At 36.5% G+C, this 17,689-nt stretch overlaps 1 protein-coding gene across 1 annotated transcript; it reads left to right on the top strand.

Annotated features, from left to right (window-relative positions):
* Positions 1 to 14,578: 14,578 nt before the first annotated feature.
* LOC110719538 (cytochrome P450 86A22-like) lies at positions 14,579 to 16,778 on the top strand. The gene has a single exon (XM_021898490.1). The coding sequence runs from the start codon at positions 14,890 to 14,892 to the stop codon at positions 16,468 to 16,470; it is 1,581 nt and encodes a 526-aa protein (XP_021754182.1). The 5' UTR covers positions 14,579 to 14,889; the 3' UTR covers positions 16,471 to 16,778.
* Positions 16,779 to 17,689: the final 911 nt, after the last annotated feature.

Below are 17,689 nucleotides of genomic sequence, written 5' to 3'. Positions count from 1 at the left end.
GCCGATTTCTTTTCTTGGTCGCATGAGGATATGACAGGTATTACTCCCGACGTAATTATTCATAAGTTGAACGTCGATCCCAACCACTGACTAGTCAAGCAGAAGCGACAAAAGTTCGCACCTGAAAGAAATCAAGTGATCAATGACGAAGTCCAAAAGTTGATCGAAACAGGAAAATAAGAGAAGTTTAATACCCCGACTGGCTAGCTAACGTCGTGGTAGTCAGCAAGAAGAATAGAAAGTGGAGAGTGTGCATAGATTTCACTGACCTGAATAAGGCATGCCCGAAAGATCCATTCCCACTGCCTCGTATCGACACAATGGTCGATGCAACTGCTAGGCACGAACTGCTCACCTTCATGGACGCTTATTAGGGTACAACTAAATACTGATGCACCCGAAAGATCAAGAGAAGACAGCCTTCATGACGGACAAAGGAATCTATTACTATAAAGTCATGCCTTTTGGGTTAAAGAACGCAGGAGCGACGTACCAAAGACTTGTCAATATAATGTTTAATGAACAATTAGGAGATAGATGGAGGTGTACATCGATGATATGTTGGTCAAATCAAAGAAAGCCGACGATCACATCGGACATCTCAAACAGTCCTTCGACATTCTAAGAAAATATGGTATGAAACTAAACCCTACTAAATGTCCTTTTGGAGTCTCTGCAGAAAAATTCCTAGGGTATATTGTGATTCAACGAGGCATCGAAGCAAGTCCCGATCAAATCAAAGTCGTAATCAATATTCAATCCCCAAGGAACATTAAAAAGAGACCCAAAAGTTGGCAGGATGCGTCGCAACCCTACACAAGTCGTCCGACAAATGCCACTTGTTTTATAACGTCCTAAGAAAAAATAAAGGGTTCGAGTGGACGGAGAATCACGAGAAAGCTTTGTAGGACTTAAAGCAATACATGGCATCACCACCATTCCTTTCCAAACCAAAAGAGCATGAAACGCTGCAATTATACCTAGCTGTAAGCATGACATTAGTCGGTGCAGTCCTTGCGAGGGAGGACGACAACCAACAGTTACCTGTCTACTACGTTAGTAAGTCTCTGCTTGACGCAGAGACCATGTATTCATCTATTGAAAAATTAGTACTTGCTCTAGTTATAGCAGCAAAAAAGTTACGTCATTATTTTGAAACCCACCCAGTGGTGGTACGAACTAAATTTCGTATTAATTCTGTCTTGCGTAAACCAAAATTAATAGGTTGGTTAGGCAAATGGAGTGTTTCCCTATCCCTACCTAGGACGACAATAAAGTCGCAGGCACTAGTAGACTTTGTGGCAGATTTCAGGTCGGAGATGGAACCATTAGCTACCCAAGAGCTGAAGGAAGTAAATAACACGTACCAAGAAGCAGTTTGGACAATGTTCTATGATGGCTCGTCGAACCAAAGAGGCTCTAGATTAGGCGTCGTGCTAAAATCGCCACAAGGGGACATGAACGTACAATCCATTTGCTGCAACTACAAAGCAACCAACAACGAAGCGTAGTACGAAGCATTGATTGCAGGTATGACCGTCGCATCAGACCTAAAGGCAACCGGCTTGAACGTCTACATCAACTCCTTGCTCATCGTCAACCAATTGAACGAAGAATTTGCAGCCAAATACTAAAAAATGACAACCTACTTGGAGGTTGCCAAAAAGAGAGCAAATCAGTTCAACCCATTTACGATCAAACAAGTCCCGAGAGACAAGAATACTCAAGCTGACGCCCTAACCAACCTAGGTTCGGCACTCAGAAAATCGCCCTTTAGCACCATTCCTGTAGTCTACCTGCAGAAACTGTCGGTCGACAAATCCCAAATTCCTGATGTCATGAAGATAGACACAACTCCCAACTGGACAACACCAATAATCAGATACTTGAAAGACGACGTCTTGCCAGACAATCCTCTCATAGCGGGAAAACCCGGGTTTAAAGCGTCCAGATACACTATATTACATGACGTGTTGTTCAAAGTGTCTTCCACAGGTCTTTTGCTGAGATGCCTCGTCGGCGACGAGCGACAAGAGGTACGATCTTGCAGGAACACCACGATGGAGAATGCGAAAACTATTCCGGAGGCCACAACTTAGCAACCAAGCTTCTACGAATTATCTACTTTTGGCCAACCATTAAGAAAGACGCAAAAGCCTACGTTGCGAAGTGCGACAGTTGTCAGCGCTATGTAGGACTAACGCACAAGCCACCTAAGATGATACACCCTACGTTGTGCCCATGGCCCTTCATGAAATGAAGGATGGACATAGTAGGGAAACTACCAGCAACTCCTGGACAAAAGGTCTTCATGCTTGCACTAACGGACTACTTTTCGAAGTGGATTGAGGCTGACTCGTTCACCCAGGTAAGTGACAAAGAAGTCATTTCGTTATTATGGAATAACATAATTTGCAGGTTTGGAATCCCCTCTGAGATCGTCTGTGACAACAGATCACAATTCATAAGTGATAAAACAAGACGATTCTGTGAGAAATGGAATATCAAACTTTGCATGTCCACACTAAGATACCCTCAAGCTAATGGTCAAGCTGAGTCGAGTAATAAGTCGATCATCAAATCCTTAAAGAAGCGACTCAAATCAGGCAAAGGAAAGTGGGCCGAAGAACTCCCGTCGGTCCTACAGGCAAACAGGACGACCCCAAGAATGTCGAGAGGATAAACCCCGTTCTCTTTTATTTATGGATGTGAAACAGTCTTACCATCTGAAGTACGCATCCCAACGACAAGATACGACCTCATGACGACAGATCAAAACAATGTAGAACTGTTGACTGACCTCGATATCTCAGAGAGTTGAGAGAATCAGCATGCATTAGAATGGCAACACAACAGATCGTCACACGAAGCTTCAACAAGAACGTTAAAGCCAAAGTATTTAAAGTAGGAGATTGGGTGCTAAGGAAAGTCTTCCAAAACACCAAAGATCCGACAGAAGGCAAATTAGGCCCGATGTGGGAAGGACCTTACCATATCCTCAACGTCACAGGTAAAGGAGCATACAGGCTTGTGTCCAAAGAAGGTAAGATCGTTCCCCGAAGTTGGAACGCGACACATCTTAAACTTTACCATTTCTAGGTAAAGACTCAAGGTACAAACCCTTTATCTTAAATCTTAAGTCCTTTTTTCAATTTACATTTTCATTTTGAACAACGAGTATTGACTTAGGCATCGGAGGGCCGTTGGCAAAAACACCAAAGGCCAAGTCCTAACGCCTATTTTTCATTAAAACGCAAGGGCTTCAACGCCAGATTTGGACGAGACACGACAGAACGTTAGTCGTGACCCAAGACAACCTACAATCATCGCAAAAATATCTCATAGTCGACGTTGACTCTTGGCCCATTGACGTACGACATCAGATATTGGGGGCAACACCCATGTATTACATAAGTATCAAAGTCGTTCAGTTTACCTAAGTACCAAAAGTCACTAAGTGTAGTAGCTAAAAACAAGCACACTTAGAGAACTTATACTTAGCAAGATTTTCAAAGTTTCAAAAAGTGTTGTACTCCTTTTTGCCCACAATGATTGTACGCAAGATATTCAAAGCAATAATACGCAAAATATTTTTATATATACATGCATAGCACAAGTGTTTTGCAGGTTCAAAAAGTTCAAGGAAAAGACTGATTGTCCCACGGTAACCAGTAAAAACTACAAAGCTAGAAATTGTTCAAAGTATGCAAAGCAAGTAATGAACCTGATCATCCCGCGACAACCAGTAAAGAGTACACGAAAACAAAAATTGTTCAACAAAACAACTTAAGAAAAACAACGTTATATCAACTTAAAGACAGAAGAAGTCAGGCGTCCTCAACTGGAACGTCACCATCAACGATAGCTTCAACACCTTTGGCACTAGAGGCCCCACCATCGACCACCTCCGTCAACTCTGCGGTAGAGCGACCATCTTCTCCCAGGGCCTCAACCTCAGAAACCATTTCCGCCTCCGTACCAACAGAAGCTAAGTAGATGTCCAGCTCCGCCTTAGCATCTTCCTTTGTCAAGCGATCAGCCAATAAACACTTCAAGAGTTTGGCACGAGCTATTAACTGATCCAGGCACTTAGAGTTCGTGGCATCATAACGCGCCTCCTCGAGAGCAGTCTCCAAATCAGTAAATTGCTTGCTCTTCTCCTCAAGATCCTTCTTCAGCTTGGTCACATCCCCTTCAGTGGTGCGAAGTTGGCCCCTAACAGTGGTAATGGTCGAGCGAAGACCCTTTACCTTTTTTCATTGGAAATGAAGTGGCCTTGTGTCGCCAGAAGATCCTGCGAATGCTTGACCAGAAGCAATCAGGCAAGGCACGACAAGGCAAAGGGGAATAAAACCATCAAATGAAACTTACATTGAGTTGGAGCGACACAGGTTCACTAACGATAGCTGAAGGAGTCATCTTTCCCAGACGCTTCTCAGGCGCAGGGAAAAGGAGCTTTTTAGTAGATGGCTAAAGGGAAGAAGACATGGCCTTGCCCGACAAAAAATCAGCAGGAACCTTCAGAGCATAGTCATGTTCCTTTGGTGCTTTAGGTGGTATCTCCTTAGCACGAGGCGACGTACGAATCTGGAGTGGCTGGGGGTCAAGGACTTTAACATCCTCATCAACAACGGAAGTTTGCTTCCTCTTCTTAGAAGCTCTGTTAACCATCTTAAGGAAAGACATTGCGCTTTTCTTAGACGCCCCAGACTAACTACCTGAAGGACGACAAAGGACCAAGACGAGCGTCAGAAATCAAAAGACAATCGATAACCTATGAATGAAAAGGCAAAATCTCACCTGATTCCATATCGTTAATTATCACTATTCTCTTGTACCTCTTCTTCTTCTGCAGCAACACCGGAATTATCAGCAATGATCGGACGAACGAAGGTTTGATTTTTCTTTAGAACACTCAAGACAACCTCCACTTTGCGCAAACTCTTCCTTCAAGGTGTCATAACACCAACATCAACTTATGCAACAAAACAAAGCATAAGAACACACGTCAAACAAGCAGAAGTAGGAAAGCGACGAGAGGTATGAAAATACCTCTATCGCGCCAGCCACATCGGAGCCATTTTGCATCTTCGCCCAAGGATTCCTCATCCAAAAACAGGTGTTGAGATATCCACCCCCGATCGTTCACTTTACCAGCCCATTTAACCTAAGGAGTGTGGCTCCTCTTCAGCGTCGCAGTACATCGGCTATTTTTCGTGAGCTAAAGCTTATAGGCATGAAACAGGTCAGACAAATCAAAAGGCTCAGCCCAATCCTTCGTAACCTGTTTAATCACATGGGATATCCTCCAAAATTGGGGCATCACTTGACCAGGACTGAGATCCAAGATCTCCATCAAAGAGTGCGACAAGTGACCAAATTGATAAGTAAAACCAAGTCTAAAAGGGTATTCGTACATCATTACGTGCCCTGGAGGACAATTTTCGGGCCTCTCTGACCCTTTTGGCACTTGAATCACCGCAAGGCATCCCTGCTAGAGCTATAAAAGGCTCTACCTCCTCTTCAGTGATGTCGCTAGGGGGGGTCATCAATTTCAACCATATCCGCTAAAATTTTACTTTCCCCCTTTTCCAAGACTCTAAACGAAAACCTAGTTCTTTGAAATTTTACTTTACTAGGCATAATTAAACCAAAAAATTGGCAACAAAGTAAAGAAGAAGAGAAGAAATTACCTGGAAAAGCTGATCAGAGACGCAAGCTCAAGCTCTGCCGGAATTCGCACAGTTTGCAAGCAAAACCCTTGGAGAGAGAATTTGGATGATTGGTTGAAAAGGAATTGGAAATTGGCACGAGTATTTATGCAGGAGAGAGAGGAAGTTATAGCAGTTTTAATTACAAAGTAGTGGGGTAGTTGGTAGCCAAATTTTTTCCCTTGAAACCGCCCACGTTCAAGACAACAAATGGGGGCAAATTGTTATGGTCAAATTTTAGCTACAACACGACGATCGTCATGAAGAACGATTACGAGCAGCGATTGACAACCTTTAACTAACCCAGTGAAGCTCAATGGATTGCTGAGGAAATGCAGAATATTTGTTCCTATCTTTAAGGGAGACATTTTGCTGATAACACTTGAAATACCGTCCAGATAAGTCCAAGACAAAGAGATAAGCACAAGACCTAGTCAAGCAACCACTTCCCTATTTTTTAGGGAGGTTGACGAGAGCTTCCAACGGCATCTTCAGTTAGGGTTTAGCCCATCTAGCTAGTATTATAAATAGTAGAATAGTTGTATTCAGTAGCTACAATCTACGGACGCATCTTACTCTCATTTCTAAGCTTCTATTCTCATTGTACTCGAAAGTGTTCATAGTGAATCGGTGGTCTTGCTCCCACCCGCAGTTTTTCCCACATTTGGGTTTTCTGCGTCATCAAAACACCTTGTCTTTATTTGTTTTTAACTTAGTTTAATTCGCTTTCCATTATATTCTAGCCGTCGAACGTCCTAACCTTAGGTTGTCCTTAGGTGAAATTTGGCATAAACAGTTTATATTCAGTTTTAATTACAAAGCTTGTACCACATATGGAAGGCTAGAACTAGAAGTGTTGCCGTGTAGGAAAAGATCAAAGACGAAGTATTAAAAGCAATATATTTATGAGAATTAGAAATAGCCGTAACTAGGTCGATAGTTGTTATTTTTAGGATTGCGAGTGCAGATGACTAAATGGAGAGGATACAATTGTAAGCAACTTACGAACAAGCTAGATTAAAACTAAAAAGCTCTGTCAAAACCCGTCGAACAACATTATTATTCACACATCAAGTTAAAGGGAGAAAAGGGAGAGAAAAAAGGGTTATTAACATACGTTGAAGATTTTGGAAGTCAAACATAAGTTGAAATACAAAGAACATGCATTATTTAATTTGGAGCTGCCTAATAATAATGAAATATTGTTGAGACAAAGGGACTTGAGTAATTAATCATTATGCAACAAGTATAATTAAAGGAGTTTTATTACTATATATTTTCATGGGCGGTCCAACTAACTATCACCCAACTTAAGCCATTTTAATTTAATTGCCCACTTATTCTAGTTATGAAGCCGATATATGTAAGTTTTACTATAAATAAAGTTATATTACTAGTAAATTAAATAGCATTGACATTTTAGTGCCGACTTTGGCACCGAAATATTTAACTTAAAAGAATTTGCCGACTTAGCTAGGTTATCGATCTGTTTTCAATATGTGAAAAATTTGTTGATTTCACTATATATTGATCAATCTATAGTTCTATACTATATGTAGTAGGGAGTAATAAATAGCATGCATGTTTAAGCAATATCACATGATGCTCTATTTTTTATATTGGTAATCCGAGTTTTAATCTAGAATATATGGACACTTCATCCAACTGTCGTGTTCGTGTCGGACACTGTATTAGACACCAACACTCGCGGGATACACAACGATACGTCTCGGGCCGTATCCTACTATGATATGAGTTGTTCAACTATTTATTTAATGAGAAAATTTAAGTAAAGTATGATAAATAAGGTAATTAATAAATAATATGGGTGTCTTCATATGTAGCTCATTGTTAATATGATACAGTATGAACTAATGAGAGGACAGAATGACAAATATATGTTCAAATTTTTAAAAAAAAAAATATTATATGAATTTTAACATCCCGTACCCGTGTCCCTTATTTTAAGACAAACGTTTTTCCGTATCCGTATCAGTAGCCGTTCTTGTGCAACCTAAGTTTTAATATTATAGGGTTAAGCGTTGAAACATGTCATATACGAAGTATGTATTATTATATATTATCTTATACGGAGTATAAAAAAAATAATGGATAATAATATAGCAAAAAAATATAAAAAAAATAATGGATAATAATATAGCAAAAAAAAAGAGAGAGAGAATATAAAGCCGTGTTCATTTCACCATAAAAAATAATATTCAATAAAAATAATTTCAGGTTAGTAAAAATAATTTCCGTTTAGTAAAAATAAGTTTAGTTCAATAAAAATAATTTCAATTCATTAAAAATCAGTAACTTTTAAAAAGAAATATAATAGAGAATTAGTAAAAATAATTTCAGTCTAACAAAAATAATTCCAGTTCATGCATAATTTAAGTTCAACAAAAATAAAATTTTATTCAATTAAAATAATTTCAATTCAGCAAAAATGAGGTGAAATGAACATGAAATATTAGCGAGATAGTATCATGAATCATACATATAATATTATAATATTATATATTTTAAATTCATACGCCTATAGCATCGCCCGAGCCTAATAAAAACTGGTTTGATCACTAATAAAAATCATTTCTCATTAAGCAAATTATTATGTGTCTCGCCAAATAAGAAATAGTAGAACAAATCCATTGAATATATAGATTTGATGAAATACATTTTTTTGGCTTTTGTGATCAAATTATATTAATTAATACCATTGTTTGGATTTAAAAAATGCAGTACATAGTATAAATTTACAAGGGTTATTATTTAAAGACAATAAGTAATTAGAATCATGTCATAACTAATAGAAGTAATAATTATTGATGAATATGCCATCAAAATCGAGTTGAGTTTTTTGAGTTTTCATGAATGATTTGCACTCATGAGAATATGAGTGCAAATCATGAGAATATGAGTGCAAATCATGAGAAAGGGATTAAAGAAGCGAAATAAACTAAGCAATTCTTAAGAAAGTCAAGTCAATAAAATGAATAGTGTATAGATTTTAATAGTGTGGTTTGGATCAACACAATATAGTAAGGAAAAAGTATATGCATTATTATGCAATTTCTAATTTCCAATCCATTTTTTCTAAGTGTTAAAATTAGAAGATCATCATATCTTAAGATAGATCGATCAAGAAACATCCATTAAGACTGTGTGTCTGTGTCTCTTATTAATGCATGATTGCATGTTTGTTTCATGATCATGCAACAATATGAATTAAATGAAGTTTTTTACATGGAAATGAATGAAATGGCTGATCAAACAAGGCCAACCTACACATAAATAGCAGCGCCAATGACCCAATGTAGTTGATTCACCTATTTATTTCATTTTAATTTGTGTTTGAGTCACTTTGCCTAAAAAAACCTTTATGCTTTAGATACTTTTAAATTCAAAATAATAATAACATACATGAAGATTTATAAAACATGTTTCTACACTATATTTGAATTTATGTATACTAATTTATTTTTCGCGATTAATTTTAATAATTAACACAAGGCCTTCATGCAACATTATTGCATATGTAGTTAGGACAACCATGAAAATCATTATCATTCTCACAATTTATAATTGCTTATCAAACGAGACATTAAAGTAACTTGGTCGGAGTATTATATCAGTACTTAAATTGAAAATGAGATAAAAATAAACATAATATAAGTGCGAAACCTACAATAATGATGATAGGTTTAGAATTTGGAGCACATCTATCTAGTACTAAAGTTCTAGCCAATTTTATTTTCCATGATAATAAATACAAGTATAGTAAGCGTACATAAAGTGGTGGGTAATTTTTTTATTTTTTTTTTAAAAAAAAAAGTCAATGCAAAAAGTAAAATGTCCATAGGAGGCATGTGGCAAATGAGAAAAAACAGGTGCAGCACACAATTACTCTCGCTGCATGAATTATACGTACGGTGTTAACCAAACAGTGTGCAATCGCAATTTTCGCCTAAATTATATCTATACAATACAATTCAATTATATTCCTCTTCTGATCTATTTTCGAGGGTTTCTTCATCACCCAATTTGCTTATTCAATTTTGCAGAGCTGAGGTTTAATATGGCTTTGACCAGGATATATATAGTTTATAATTTAACATTATCCCTTTTGCTTTTGTTGTTTAAGTCAACTCACTTATGGGGACTTGGAGATCATGTACGTGAACTACTGAACCAAGTGGGGAGTGATTTCAAATGTATTCAACATAAATTACTCCGTAGCCAAGAAATGTTGATATTCGGAAACCACATATTGATAGTAGATAGTACGTTTTTAACAACTATTCGCATGACTATATTATATATGTTTAACTTTATGTACAAAACACAAATATTAATTGATGTATGCATGGGGGAATCAACTTGAAACTAATACTTAAAAAAAAAAACGAAAGAAGTATCACTTTTCTTAATTTTCTTTCCATCTCTTCAAGTTACTTATTACTCAGCCGAATCTATCTATATATTGATGTTTTCTCTTTTTAAATCCAACTCCGATAACAAACTATTGATTAAAATTATAATGAGTTTGTTTCATAAAAAGATTAAATTTTTAATATTTCTTTTATAACTTAATGTTAATATTTTTCGAGAAAAATAATGATAACTTTAGGTATTATAAATTGGAAAGCATCCAAAACCTCAAGTCACAGAGAAAATATCGTCATTTTAAAATTCAAAACAAGTAATAATATCAACTTCTTAATTTGCGTACCTTAATTTTACTGTATTTACTTGAGCAAAAAAAGTCAACACCTGCAGAATAATATCAACAATGTAGAGAGTAACAGCGATCTCAATGAAATTAAAGCATGCATGAATGTAATGTAATATTCATAGTATTAACGTAACATTGAAATCTTACTATATGCAACAAGTGGCATTGTAAATTGGTAATATCAGTCTTTCTTGTTTTTTTTCGTAATTTCTTAGAATATTTTTTAATGTTTAATTTCTTGGATTTTAATTGGTCATATTACACGAAGGAGTGGATTTATGGGAATAGAAATAAATGGATGATTCATTACCCTGGCTTCTCTAGGTTATTACTTATTACTTTATTAGATAAAGTATACTTGAATGCATTCATTATTAGTACTCCGTGTAATATAGTACTTCCATGATACACATACTTATATATGTTCTAAACATACATATTAATTATGTGCAAGGTAACGTGAGACTATAAAAACATACAAATTTTAGTATGTCATGCTCGCTCAATGCATGTACGCATATATATAGACCATGATTGCAAAGTTGCCTTCTTAAAATACATAGGATGTACAAATTTTAGGCATACAAGTATATTTAGGTGATGAAAATCTTAACATGTACGTCTCTGATCTCGAACATATTAAATAATCAAATCTCATATAGTCACACGTAATAACTCTGTCCAAGTGCTCAATCATCTTCTCTCTAGAAGTGGTACTTATTCAAAAATTAAACCACCATTTTATTAAGTCAAATTATAATAATTATATTTAATGGCAATATTTTAGTTCCTATATATACGCTCTCAAATATATTGTACTTGAATTATAAAACAAAATAACGATATCAGAATAGATCAAATCTATCATCATATCTTGATTGAACTTCTCACCAAACTTTGAACCTAGATAGATTTATCATTACTCCGCAAGTGTGTATACAACATTCAAAGTATATAATAACACAAGAACGAGTTTGTAATAATATCGAATAAGGTAGAATTTCAAAATTAGAGATTACATAGTAAAATTGTAATGTAGTACAAATATAATTGTGGTCCATAAATATATATCCAAAAATATGGTCTGACTATCAAATGTAAACAATTAGAAAGGTGTTGCATATATAATTTAAAAAGGGGAAGTAAAAGTAATAGATGGGTTGCAAAAAAGGTGGGCTACGAAACATAGAATAAGAAGTCCCGTGATAATTAGGAAGCGTTCGTGGTTACACAAATATATACATACGAGTTGACAAAGACACCCAAATTTAGCTATCTTGTGTTAGGAGCAATTTCGGTATTTTCTCAACTAATCACATTTACTTCGCTTTCTTTTTATCTCCCAAATCTTCCCTTCTTTATTTCCCTGCAAATACGGGTAGTGAGTGTACGTATATGTGGATTGTGGAGTGTCCCTTTTATTTAAGAATCATAGAATTTTATTTGGTTCATTTTCCAACGCGGTGCGAATGAGTCTTGTGATTTAAAATTGGATCGGAATGCTTTTGACTTTGATCTATACCTTTTGCTAAATGGTATTGATGTGGTGTGGTGTGGTGTGGTGGGACGATAATGGAAATTTCTTAAGAAACGCACTTTCCTTGTAAAAATTACATGATCCTATTGTAGTCGATATCATTGTTTAATAATTATGTTCACATCATTACGTAATAATATGAATGTAAACGTACTTTATTTATTGTCTATTACTTACTTTTAATCTTTTTCTTTTTCGCTACAACAATAAAAGAGGTGAAATTAGTTATTAGGGCTACAAATAGGATTGAATTTGAAAAATGTAGGACAAGAGTGGAGATGTAAGTTGACACCAGTCGATTATCTACAAATATTGCATTGAATAGAGAAAGTAATAAATAACAACATACCAATATATTTAGATAATTAGATCACTCAAATAAATGTACGAATTGAACTATGTGAGAAATTTTTTATCATCTCATAGTTCCGTATATGATAACCACTTTTTTTTTCTAACTCAATCCGATTATGTTATTATTCCGTGCAATAGTGTTTACGTAAACTCGATCCTACATTAAGAAATTAAAAGATGACTAAACTCTTAAAACTACGACTATTAATTTCCAACTAATGGTGAAGCTCAAGTAATTACTCAATAATTATAGTCCCATCTAGACAAAAGGACTCCTAGATGATGCTGATGTTTTCGGCTATCATTAATGTTGATATGATTAACATTTTAGGCTCCAATGCTTCATAACCTCTCCCTTAAACCTTATTATTGCTGCACTTAAGATTATGAAAATGATACATACGAACTTTAGACATCTATTTATTAATATGCATTACTTCATTCACATCAACTTTAAAGATAATCTATCTCACCATTTTTGCTTATATACAATGTACTTGTTACATTATATTTGCAAACTATGATTCATGAGTCATGACATGAATAGTATGAGTAATTAAATTAGAGATTAAGAGTGACAAGATATATGACATTAATATTGTAATATGATCATTATATTTCGCATTTCTACATGCCTAAACAATTAATGTGATGATATGATAAAAAAAAACATGTACATAATTCCCTGAAAAACTGGTCACACCCAGAATTGCAGTCTATTGACATAAATTGAAACTTAGATACATTTACACTCAGTAATCAATGATTCAATCTATACGTGTAAAATGTTCACAATTGTTATATTTATTGTAATTAAATACCGATCTTATTACTCGTATATAAAATGACAAAATCCTTAATTTCAAAATTGAAAATGTCTCTACTTATTAGCTCTAACAACTTAAATAATCCTCTGATTGCAAACATTATGTTGTGCGACAGCGGAAGCAAAGGTCGTAAACAAACAAGAAAACAATAAAGAAATTCAATGCAAACAATAAGAACAACACCAAGAATTTACGTGGTTCACTATCGATGTGATAGCTACGTCCACGGGCACCGAGATCGAATGATTTCACTATAAACTGCAAAGATTACAAAGATGATTCTTGTATTTCTCAAGAACGGCTTTCACTCTGTCTCTCTTAACCCTAATACTGATATTAGGGAGGTTTTATATTAATCCCTAATTAAAAGATACTTGGGCAAAAAGATAATAAAATAAGATAACCTAAAACCGCAAAATCCGCGTTCCGTATTTTTCCTTCACCGCCCGGTCAGACCGGGCAAGGTCTGCCCGATCGGGCGCGAGAAGAAAACTCCATACGAATGCTTCAACGTATCCAACCCCCACCGCCCGGTCAGACCGGGCAAGGTCTGCCCGATCGGGCGAAGGCTCGCCCGGTCGGGCGAAGGCTCGCCCGGTCGGGCGCGAGAGCAGCTTCTTCAACGAATTTGCCAGGCACCTCTTCTTCTTCCGCCCGGTCAGACCGGGCAATGTCCGCCCGATCGGGCGGACAAAGCTACGAAGTACGAGTCACCTAATATACTTATCAACACATTACTTAGGAAAATAAAAGTGTACAAGAGTCTTTAAAAAAACATTAACTTTTCAATATTCACTTTATTTCCATTTACTTCACCAAAAGTAAATAAAAATTAATAAGTTTAGATTTTTTCATAAGGTTAATTTGTGGAAAAAAAAGAGAAAATTATCTGTAATAAATTCTAATGTCCAATTGAGATTATTAGTTACTTTTATGTAATACAAGTTCAAATTAGATAAGATAATTTCGAATTATTAGATAAAAATAACTCCGGGTAATAATCAGGTGAATATATATAAAATGCACCTATAGATTATTTAATATGACGCGCTCTAGCTGATAGAAATAAAATCAATGCAATGTACCATTGTACCAACAGGTGATTCGATCACGTCAATTGGCTACGTACGGGTATATAAAAGTAGTATTTACACAAGCTATCTAGCTTAATTGAATAACAAAAAAAGGGATGGAGTAAAGAATATAGTGAATGTAGAAATAGATAATACTGTTGAAATGGTTAGTTGATATGATAGAATAGTATGTTATGTAAGAGTAGAGGTAGTGTGTGTATGGTTATGGTTATAGTTATGGTATGGTTTTTATTGTACATCTTAACTTAAAGTCTCCAACGACCTCTGTTGGCATTTATTTCTTTGCTGTCTTCTTAGCTGGTCACTCTCTCTTCCCACTCCACTCTCTTCTCACACTTCACTTCCCATGCACATTCTCACACCATTTTTTTTTTCCTAAAAAATAAACAAAATAAAATTATTTTTCCACCCTCCTATTTATTACATATCTGTCCTCTTCTTCTCTTCCTCTTTATATATCACTCTTTCATTCTCTCTCCTTCACTACCACCATTCTCTCTCCTCCGCTTCATCCTTCACATTTTCATATACATAAACAAAGCAGTTAGTTATACGAAAATAAATAAACGTGGTACTCCCGCAGATTTATTGTAATAAATAATATTGAGAGGAGATAGTTTATTATTACATTATGGAACCATTTATGATGTTGGTGATTGTATCGTTGATCACGGCGTACTTGATCTGGTTTCGATCGATCAAGCGGCCGTTGAGTGGTCCAACGGTGTGGCCGTTGGTGGGGAGTTTGCCGGGGTTGATAGAGAATGCAAACCGTATGCATGAGTGGATTGCGGAGAATCTCCGCACGTGTGGTGGCACGTACCAAACTTGCATCTGTGCGGTGCCCTTTTTGGCGCGGAAGCAAGGTTTGGTTACTGTCACGTGTGACCCTAAAAATCTTGAGCATATTCTCAAGGGTAGATTCGACAATTACCCTAAGGGTCCTACGTGGCAGGCGGTTTTTCATGATTTGCTCGGAGAAGGGATCTTTAATTCTGATGGTAACACGTGGCTTTTTCAGAGGAAGACCGCCGCGTTGGAATTTACGACTCGGACCCTCAGGCAGGCTATGGGCCGGTGGGTGAACCGGGCGATTAGAAACCGGTTTGTCCCGATATTGAAGGAGGCTCAGGTTGAGGCTAAACCGGTTGATCTTCAAGATTTGTTGCTCCGGCTCACTTTTGATAATATTTGTGGGTTGGCGTTTGGTCAGGATCCACAAACACTTACCCCCGGTCTACCCGAAAATAGTTTTGCAATGGCGTTCGACCGGGCTACGGAGGCTACGTTGCAGCGGTTTATTTTGCCCGAGTTTATTTGGCGGTTCAAAAAATGGTTCGGTTTGGGTATGGAAGTTGTTTTAAGGCAGAGTGTATCACACGTGGACAAGTATTTGACAAATATCATTAATATACGTAAGCAAGAGTTGACAGATCCGCAGTTTAATGGGACCCATGATGACTTGCTGTCTAGGTTTATGAAGAAAAAGGAGTCCTACTCGGACAAATTCCTTCAACAGGTGGCACTTAATTTTATCCTAGCTGGACGAGACACGTCCTCGGTGGCACTTAGCTGGTTTTTCTGGCTTGTCAGTATTAATCCACGTGTTGAGGAAAAAATCCTCCTCGAAATTTGCACTGTTCTCATGGAGACACGTGGCAGCGATGTTGCTAAGTGGACCGATGAACCACTAGGGTTTGAAGAAGTTGACCGATTGATATACGTAAAGGCTGCACTCTCCGAGACACTAAGGCTCTACCCTTCGGTCCCCGAGGACTCTAAGCATGTCATCGCCGATGACGTGCTTCCTGACGGAACCTTCGTGCCAGCAGGTTCAGCCATCACATACTCAATCTACTCAACCGGCCGCATGAAGTTCACATGGGGCGAGGATTGTCTAGAGTTCAGGCCCGAAAGGTGGTTATCATCAGACGGTCAAAAGATGGAGATGCAAGACTCGTTTAAATTCGTGTCATTCAATGCAGGCCCTAGGATTTGCCTAGGAAAAGACTTAGCATACCTACAAATGAAGTCGATTGTGGCGGCGGTGCTCCTCCGTCACCGGCTCAACGTGGCACGGGGCCACAAGGTAGAGCAAAAAATGTCATTAACCTTATTCATGAAGAATGGGCTAGTGATGGATGTCCACCCAAGAGACTTGTCCCCAATAGTTGCCAAAATTAACCAAAAAGTTACAAGTACGGCAGAATAATTGAGGGGGTTAAAGTAAAATTGGTTGGAGGCAACTAAAATTGATTAGCCTTAAAAGGTTGGTTAGAGCGAGGCTACTTTTGTTTGGGCAACGCAACTCTAGTTGGGGGGCGGAGACTCTGAATACGATGCCACATTTAGAACAAAAGATAAGCATTAAATACTGTTTGTTACATTTGGTATATTTATGAACCAATAAAGCGATATTTACTTACTTTGATTTACGACAACTATTATGGTAATACTAAATGAATATATATATTTGTATGTGTAACTTTCATTTTATATCGACTTTAATTTGTTACTAGCTAGCTCATCATCATGTGGTTACTTTTGCATTTTTACACATGAATGATTATTTATACTCCAACTACATTCACCTATTCTATGACTATAGCCTTCTTGATTTGTAATGTCAAATGTGTACTCTATGACAATTTAATATATATACGACTGTTATTTGTACTGAACATATTTGAGTTACGTTTCTTTCAAAGATTAAATCTGCTACCAACTTGTTAAAACTCTATTATACATGTAGAATCTCTAGATTAAAGACTTTTTTGTTATTGTATTGAGATTTTAATCTAGCGAAAAGTACTTTTAAGGAAAAAAGTCAAATATTTGTGCATTAAAATTTTAAGTGACCGACTAAACAGTTCAATTAATGATTGGATCGGAGAAAGTAGAATAGATTGATAATCCAATCCGAACAGAGATAATGTATAATAGGTCGATCGCATCAGATCGGAGGAAGTAATACTAAAAGTTTCATTCCCTAGTTCCCCACCGTCCTTTGCAGAATTCATGTGGAGTTTACTATATTCCTAGTTGATTTTTTCTTCCTCTTAGCTTGGTAGATGTGGTGTATAAACATTATTATGACACGCCTCTCTTATATTGTAGATGGGTCGTGCATGGTTGATGCCTTGAATGTTCTAATTAAACCAGGGAGTGCTCTTATATAATGTCATTAATATTGGTTAAATTAGCCTTACAATTGTTTACACTTGTAACATTGAAAGCGCCATGAGCCCACGGGGACATTAATCATACATTATTAATTCTAGCATCAGAATAGAAAGAGAACATTAAAAGAAATGGAGTATTGACATATTTTTTTATTTACTTATTTTTATCATAAAAATATTAAAGAAAATTGTATGATAAGTATAATAAGTACTCCCTTCAAAGAATGACCCTTAAGGCCTAAATCTAGT

This window comes from Chenopodium quinoa, unplaced genomic scaffold (genome assembly GCF_001683475.1).
Source record: "Chenopodium quinoa cultivar QQ74 unplaced genomic scaffold, ASM168347v1, whole genome shotgun sequence".
In the NCBI taxonomy this organism is placed as follows: domain Eukaryota; kingdom Viridiplantae; phylum Streptophyta; class Magnoliopsida; order Caryophyllales; family Amaranthaceae; genus Chenopodium; species Chenopodium quinoa.
This window is presented reverse-complemented; position numbering and strand designations above follow the sequence as displayed.

Bases quoted from the DNA above. Each gene is read 5' to 3' on its own strand.
- LOC110719538 (XM_021898490.1), top strand. From the start codon at position 14,890: ATGGAACCATTTATGATGTTGGTGATTGTATCGTTGATCACGGCGTAC.